This window comes from Leucopleurus acutus (genome assembly GCF_964270905.1).
Source record: "Leucopleurus acutus genome assembly, chromosome: 5".
Lineage (NCBI taxonomy): Eukaryota > Metazoa > Chordata > Mammalia > Artiodactyla > Delphinidae > Leucopleurus > Leucopleurus acutus.
In genome coordinates this window covers 104,377,681-104,386,474 of record NC_139147.1, presented here as the reverse complement: position 1 = coordinate 104,386,474, position 8,794 = coordinate 104,377,681, and the positions used below count along the sequence as shown (strand labels likewise).

The window sequence follows — 8,794 nt, the reverse complement described above, 5'->3', positions numbered from 1 at the left end:
TATCTTAATTTAGATCATTCTTCTTCTGTTCCTTTTTTTTCTTCTGTCTTTCATGGCATGGACATATTTGAGAGTTCAGGTCTGTTGTCTTGTAGCATGTCCTACAATCAAGATTTGTCTGATGGTTTTCTCATGATAGTTAAACGTGTTTATAGTAAAAAACAAACCCACTACATGTGCATACTTGTATCCTGTTGTTTTTCCATATACATTCTATGTTTTCCCATTTCTGAGACTCTGCTCACACAGACCATCTCTTTAATAAATACCCTTCCCCTACCCTATCTCTAGAAGGCCTGGTTTGAGGTTGAACCTTCTCTAAGGTGATCTCCCTGATGCCCTCCATCCTGAAGTAATCTTTGAATTTCTAGAATATGTTAGCTTTTTTCTTCTTACAGCATTTATATTTTTTAAAACTTTGTATTATTATTTTTATTCACATATCTTTAAACTTCTCCCCAATGAAAGCCACGTAAGGGAAGGTCTAATTTATCTTTGTGTCCTCCCTGGAATCTAGCACATGGTAGTTCACACAGTAGGCAATCAATATATACATTTGCTGAATAAATGGATGGATGAATAAATGAATGAAAATGCTATCTCTGGTTTCTGAGATACAGGGAGTTGGTTAAGAATTTAATAGTTTTTTAAAGGTTTATATAATTTCTTCATAAGTGTACTTTCTACACCCAGAATAGTCTACTTAATTTAAAAAATAAAATTTTAGTTTTAATAAAAATAAAACATGTATATTTTATGCTTTAGTATATACAGCTCTTTTAAAAATCAACTTGCTGGGACTTCCCTGGTGGTCCAGTGGCTGGGAGTCTGTGCTCCCAATGCAGGGGGCCGGGGTTCAATCCCTGGTCAGGGAACTAGCTCCCACATGCTGCAACTAAGAGTTCGCAAGCTGCAACTAAAGATCCTGCATGCCCCAACGAGGATCCCGTGTGCCGCGGCTAAGACCCGGCACAGCCAAATTAAAAAAAAAAAAAAAATATATATATATATATATATTTTAAGTTTAAAAAAAATTAAAATCAACTTGCTAAGCATTGAGGGAAGCCTTTCAGTCTGGAGAGTTTATTCTTTAGCTCTGAAAAATAGTCTTATATTGTTTCTTTGAAAATCTCCTCTTTGCATATTTTCTGTTCTTTCTGGAATAAAGTCCTATAAGTCAGACTTTGAAATGTTTGGATTTTCTTCTAACCTATTATTGATCTTTTTAAATTTTGGAAACCATGTTTTTAATTTTCAAGAGTTCTGTTTTTGTTTTTTGAGTGGCTTTTTAAATAGCATCCATTTCTTGTTTTATGGATGCGATATCTTTGCAAATCTCTATGGAAATATTAATTAGAACTTATTGAACATTTTCTTCTGTTCCCTGCATTACCTCTGTTAAAGCTTTCTTTAAACCTTCTTATTTTTATCTTGGTCTTTCATTATATTAGAGGCATGTTATGTACTAAGTATGAAAACCTCTGTACACTGAAAGCTGACTGGGAACTCCATGTACATGGGTGAGGTTTGCCAACTGCCAGGTTGGCTATAGGTTAATTAAATGTTGAATTAGGCATTATGAGGTGGAAACTCCCAACTGTCAAAACATGAAGGTCTCTTCTCTGACATCATACAATTTCTTTAGAAAAGATTTTTTTTTGGCCCAGGGTGTAACATCTCACTCTGAATTGTCACCCAGCAGAGGTGTCTATGTGTGTGTGTGTGTGTGTGTGTGTGTGTGTTTTCTGTTCCTTATTCAGACTTTCAGTTAACCCTCTGTTTTTAGTTGCTCATTTTGCCCCTTCCCTCTGTATCCTGTGTATCAGTACTCCAAGCCTCAGCTTTATCCTGCTGCATTAGTTACCATTCATCTTCTATCTATATTCCACGTTCCAGAATTTTGTTGAAATCTCTCACCCTCTGATGGACTCTCCTGCTCTAGATATGAGTTTATATGTTCTTTTTATTCCTTTACCATCATTTTGGTGGAGTCTTGAGGAGAGGAGATAAATATATTCATTCGCCACCTTTAATCAGACTGCTTACTTTTAAAAGTGTTTGTGTTACAAACTTCCCCCTCCTGTAAATTTGGTCTTGTGAATAGTGTAAACTTTCTATCTAGAAGATTAAAGAAGTGATTCTCTATATGATTATGGAAGTAAGGTTCAGATAACTTTGGATGGTTTAAAGTTTCCTACTGAGTAATCTGGAAAGTACTAAAGATACTGCTCAGGGCAGTGTGAGGTAAACTCTCTCTTCATGGCTTCAGAAGTCTGGTTACTTATTTACAACTGGGATAAGATAAATAGTCAAATAACTAGAGAATTTCTACAAACCACTTGTAAAGTTAAGTTTTTATCCCGCTACCAAACCATGTTCCCGTGCATATCCAAACCTTTGATTACCCTAGACTTCCAACATCTGGAAGAGAACAAGCTGCAGTGTCACACAGGCAGGCCCCTCCTAAGTCCTACTCACTCACAAAGAATTTCCCCTTTGAGCTTCTATGACACTGGCTGGTTACTCACATCACAGATACCTCAGGATTGGTTGGAACTGCAAATGAAACACTGTTTGCCCATAATCAAGTTGATAAGCTACAACATAAATGCACGCAAGTTCCTATTCTTAGACTATAACATGAAGCATTTGCTCTCTTCTTTCCTCTTAACATTCTCACCCAAGACCTGGAGAGGAAACACTGGCTCCAGCCAAAAGAAAAGGTCTTCAAAGAAAAAAAAAAAGCCTAAAATGGGTCTATTGAATTCTAAAAACCCCAAAGCCAAGCAAGCCCGAATTCTTCTTCTGGGACTTGACGCTGCTGGGAAGTCTACTCTCCTTTACAAATTAAAGCTTGCTAAGGATATTGTGACCAGCCCAACAGTAGGTTTCAACGTGGAGATGATTGAGTTGGAAAAGGGTGTTCCACTTATGGTCTGGGATGTTGGAGGACAGGAAAAAATGAGAACTGTGTGGGGCCTCTACTGTGAGAACACCGATGGGTTGGTATATGTTGTAGACAGTACAGATACACAGCGACTGGAAGACTCCAGGCGAGAGTTTGAGCAGATTTTGAAGAATGAGCACATTAAAAATGTGCCTGTTATCCTGTTAGCCAACAAACAAGACGTGCCTGGTGCTCTGAGTGCCAAGGACATCACCAGAATGTTCAAAGTGAAGCAACTCTGCAGTGACCGGAACTGGTACGTGCAGCCCTGCTGTGCTGTCACCGGGGACGGGTTGATGGAGGGGTTCCGGAAGTTAACTGGATTTGTGAAAAGCCACATGAAATCAAGAGGAGACATATTAGCATTCTTCAAGCAAAACTGAGGTCCAAGTGGGGAAAGAGATGCTGATGAAGTTGAAAGGGTAATTTTTTCTCCAGGCCAAGTGAGAAAAGCAAGTTGCCGAGTTGGTAAACTTTTCCTGAAATGTTATTTCACCTAAATTCCATTAAACAACTCAGAATAATATCTAGAAAATATTATCTGGGGCCAGGCACTTTAGCAAACTCTGTAGTAATGATAATTGAGAATGAAAATTTTACAATTTCATGCATGTTGGATGATTCAGAATAATCATATTTGAGACCAAATAAATTCTTGCCTTATTATTTTTATATGACTACTGGAAAAAGTTTAAGTAATAGAGTCAGAATTCTTCTGCTAATAGAGTCAGAATTCTTTCAGACTGTTTCCAGCTGTTACAGGTATTGAATTTCCACCATGCTCCTGTGTAATAGCTGGGTGGTGTAAAAAATCGAACTTTAAATTATGAAGAGGAAAATGTTTGATGTTAATATTTTGTAAATCCCTATCACCTAAATAAAGCGTTTTTGGTTTTGTTTTTTTCTGCATTCCTGCTAGCTTTTTGAAATCTATTGCTAGGAACTTCTTACAATGAGTCAAATAATGAACTCTAGGCTGTTAATTGCCCAGAGGCTGTGTTCTCCTATAGGGAGAAGTTTGTATCTTAAAGCTCTGGGGTCAGGGTAGCACCTTAGACTTTAGGGCAAGGTCTGGGCCTATCGCTCAGCTGGATGCTGCAATCCCAAGACCGGCTTCAGTAAAATTCAATATAACAGTTATTACTTGGGAACATACGTACAGCTCACTGTACTGATCAAACAGGAACCAGAGCCAGACTTTGCTCTCAGACACCTAGCAATTCACAGGGAAAACAACACAAAGCCAGTAGCTAGAACAGGGGAATAAGTACTAAGTGCTATAACAGGAGAAACTCTTTCTGACCTGGAGAAATAAGAAGTGCTTCGTGCAGGAGGTGGCGTTTAAGAGAGTCCCCAACTCCTGGGGACCCCACTGAAGATGCAGGTTAGTCAGTGGAAGTTCCCATCACCAGGAGACTCTCCAGAGACACTGTGGGGTGAGGCAAGGAGGGGAGAAGGAACTGGAGATTGAATTGCAATTCCCCTGAGAGGCTCAGGACACCCAGGGAGGCCCTGGTACTAACAGAAGACACTCTTTCCTCCTAGCCCACGTCCAATAAGGCTCATCTGGGCTAGAAGCAGGCCCCAAAACCCCACTACACACCCTGGGACTCCAAATATTAAGGTCACAGAGAAAAATAAAGCTATAGTAAAGCAAGGTTGCCAGCCCCTGGATTCTTCCGTGGTTTTCTTCTCTCACCTTAGCCATGATTTGTTGTTCAGCAACAAATCCTTCTGTGCTACATGGTAGGGATTCAAATAATAAAGTAGGCATATAGTTAATTATAGTTACCATTGGTTGAATACCGTGTGTGCCAGGAATTCTGTTAAACGCTTTCATACATCTTTTCATTTAATGTTCACAACTTCCCTGAGAGAAATAGCTATAATTATCTCAATTTTACAGATGAGAGTACTGAAACTAAACAAAGTTAAACAACAGTAACAACCGCAGAAAACTATTTGGTATTTTAAGTGAGGAGTAGCAGAGCCAAGATTCAAACTCAGGTGTCTGACTTCAAGGCCTGTGCTGTTAATTGCCATGATATTGTTTCATAAATAAGGTATGGCCTCTGTCTTCAATGAGCGCAATTAAGAATAAATTCAAGCTAAATGTTACTCAGCCATAAAAAAGAATAAAATAATGCCATTTGCAGCAACGTGGATGGACCTGGAGGTGATCATACTAAGTGAAGTAAGTCAGACAGAGTCAAATATTATATGATATCACTTATATGTGGAATCTAAAAGAAAAAAAATGATACAAGTGAACTTATATACAAAACAGAAATAGACCCACAGACATAGAAAACACACGGTTACCAAAAGGGAAAGGGGGCAGGGGAGGGATAAATTAGGAGTTTGGGATTAACATACATACACTATTATATATAAAACAGATAACCAACAGGGACCTACTGTATAGCACAGGGAACTATACTCAATATTTTGTAATAACCTAAAAGGGAAAAGAATCTAAAACCAAGAAGATATGGGGTGGTGGTGGTGAGATGAATTGGGAGATTGGGATTGACATATATACACTAATATGAATAAAATAGATATTAATAAGAACCTGCTGTATTAAAAAAAGTCAAAAAAACAAAAAAAAATATGTATGTATAACTGAATCACTTTGCTGTACACCTGAAACTAACACAACATTGTAAACCAGCTAAACTTCAATAAAAATAAATTTTAAAAAATTAAAAAAAAATAAATCCAGGCTAAATTAAAAATAGAACTACCATATGGTCCTGCAATCCCACTTCTAGGTGTAGCTCCAAAGGAAATGAAATCACTACCTTGAAGAGATATCTGCACTCCCATGTTCATTACAACATTATTTACAATAGCCAAGACATGGAAACAACATAAGTGTCCACTGATGAATGAATGGATAGAGAAAATGTGGTATATATACACAGTGTAATATTATTCAGCCACGAAAAGAAAGAAATCCTGACATCTGTGATAACATGGATGAACCTGGAGTTTGGCATTATGCTAAGTGAAACAAGTCAGACAGAGAAAGACAAGTACTGTATGATCTTACTTATATGTGGAATCTAAAAAAGCCAAACTCATAGAAACAGAAAGTAGATTGGTGGTTGCCAAGGGGGTGGTGGTGGTGGTGGTGTGATGGGGGAGGTTGGTAATAGGGTACAAACTTTCAATTATACGATGAATAAGTTCTGAGAATCTAATGTACATCATGGTGACTATAGTTAATAATACTGTATTATATACTTGAAATTTGCCAAGAGAGTAAACCTTAAACGTTCTATCACCACCAAAAAAAAACCCAGTAACTATGTGAGGTGACGGAGAATGTGTTAATTAACTTGATTGTGGGAATACTTTCACAGTGTATATATCAAATCATCATGCTGTGTACTTTAATATATTATTATATACATAATAGAAAATATATTACAATTTTATTTGTTAATTATACTTCAATAAAGCTGGGGGGAAAAGAATAAATTTAGGCCAACATATACTGCTTTTATAGTAAGAAATTTCTTTGAAAAACAAGCTAGGCAGAATGAATTAAGTGCAGTAACAGATATAAGAAACATGCTGAAAGACTGTGGCAAAAAGAGTTTCTGATTTCAGGAAGATCTCAGGGGAGTGGCAATGTTAAATGCTTCATAGCAGAGTTTTTCCTAAATTTCACGAGATTATTAAAACTGCAAATGTGCATCTTTTTAAAATAATGCATCATCCCTTAACATTTTCCCTATTTGATTTTAAAAAAGCCTTCCTAGGACCTTGAAGGCATTACGTTAAGTGAAGTAAATCAGACAGAGAAAAGATAAATACTGTATGATCTCATATGTGAAAACTAGAAAAGCAAAAAACAAAAACTAAATGCATAAAAAAGAGATCCGACTTGTGGTTACCAAAGGCAGAGAATGAGGGGAGGGGGAATTGTGGAAAGGTAGTCAAGAGGTACAAATGTTAAGAGGGTCCTAAAAGTTTGCATCACAAGAATTTGTTTCTTTTTCCTTTTCTTCTTCCTTTTCTGTCTATTGTATCTATATGAGATGATGTTAGCTGAGCCATCGTGGTAATCATTTCACACAATATATGTAAATCAAGCTATCATGCTGTGTGCCTTAAATTTACACAGTGTTGTATGCCAATTATTTCTCAGTAAAACTGGGGGGGGGGAGTAAAAAACAACCTTCTTAATAATCTTAAAATTAGGGGTCACTAGCTTATGTCTATAGAAAATGTCAGAATAGAAAATGTATCCTGGTGTTCCTGACTATTTCAGTAGTCTGAATTAAGTCAAGCCCTTTGTGGCCCAGTCTTAGCATAATGTAAAATTCAGAGAAAACAGTCCCGAAAAATAATGAAAAGCAATTAAAATCTTTACTTCAGAAAACTGGGTGTGTGTGGTGTGTGTGGTGAGCAGATACGTCCTTAATGTAGAGCAAAACTTATAAAGTAGCTTTTTCCTATCTGTCATTTCAACGTCTCTCCCCCATAAGCAGCTGTTCCTTAAAATCTCTACTAATATTCTCCAAGAAACTTAAATACTCTCATGCTTTATCCCATTTCTTCCCTGGGATCCAATCTATCTTTCCTCAGTCATTTGCTTTCTTTTCAATGTAAATTTTACCAATCTTTCCTTTCTTAGGCATTTCCTTTCTGCTCTCCCAACATGCTTCTCTACACACTCCAACACACGCACACACACACACACACACACAGAGTACACTCTTCATTCTGCTCTACCTAATTAAGGCCAGACTTAAAGGAAGGGAAAAAGGTTACATGGACAACACCAAAATATTCCTTAGCAGGTGAGAGGAAAGAAGCTGTGAATATGCATGCCTTGATATTTATTACTGTCATACATTTTATTCTCTGTTATCTATGCGTAGCACGACAAAACATTTATCAATGTAGTATGCTGCCATGGATCTGTAGCAACCAAAATCACACTTCTGAAATGTTCCTTGGTTAGAGACTGAAAGGTAAATATCAGTTAAATATTTCTATCTGATTTTCTAAGTATTCCCAGGTGAAAAAAAATGCCTGCAGGGCCTAAGAATAAAGAATGGCAAATAAACAAAGTGGCAGCAGTGACTGATACATGTTAAAATTAATTTTTCATTTTAAAAAGCTGAACATTGTTATGTTCTGATGATGAACAAATTGGGTTCTGCCAAACCAAGGAAGACTGGGGATTTCAGATGGAGTGTCCTGAAGTGCTTGTCCCTCGTAGGTGGCACCAAGGGACAATCTGCAGAGGCATCAGTGTGTTGAGTATGTGGAGGAACAACCCAGGAAACATCATCTGTCAGGCTTCTGTAAGCCCTGCTTACAGGCGGGCCTGCTCTTGTTTGCAGGAGCTCTGTCTCCACAGAGAGAGACAGACAGACAGAGACTGAGAAGCAGAAAGACAGAAGCCAGAGAGACCTCTCCTTTGGCAGGACTAAACAGGACTTTAACGTATTATGGGATATAGTGTCCACCAGATTTTTAGCATAGTGTTACCTATCAGTAGATTAGATTAGCACATTTTACCTTGAAAATACCACACAAATATAAAAGTTGGTTATTGGATGATAACCATATGGGTAGTATTTTCACAAACATTATCTCATTTTGTTCTCATGAAATCTTATGGGGAAGCATAACAAATATTATCAACACTATTTTAAAGAAATGGGGAACTGATTAAGCACTTACTGAACCTAGTCCTCCAATTTCCAAGATCGTTTTTAAAAACCTCATGTATTATCATACAATGAATTTAACAATTTAAATTTAACAGTTTTTACCATTAAATTTCTCTGATCTATTGCATTTGGTCATCACTTTCAATTTAGT

General features: G+C 37.2%; 1 protein-coding gene across 1 annotated transcript; it reads left to right on the top strand.

Moving 5' to 3' along the window:
* The first annotated feature begins 887 nt into the window (after positions 1–887).
* Positions 888–3,558, top strand: ARL14 (ARF like GTPase 14). Its single transcript, XM_082839325.1, has one exon. It carries the CDS (start codon positions 2,260–2,262, stop codon positions 3,328–3,330), a length of 1,071 nt encoding a protein of 356 aa, XP_082695451.1. The 5' UTR covers positions 888–2,259; the 3' UTR covers positions 3,331–3,558.
* The last annotated feature ends 5,236 nt before the right edge of the window (positions 3,559–8,794 follow it).

Coding starts and splice junctions, on each gene's coding strand:
- ARL14 (XM_082839325.1), top strand. CDS start 2,260: ATGGCTTCAGAAGTCTGGTTACTTATTTACAACTGGGATAAGATAAAT.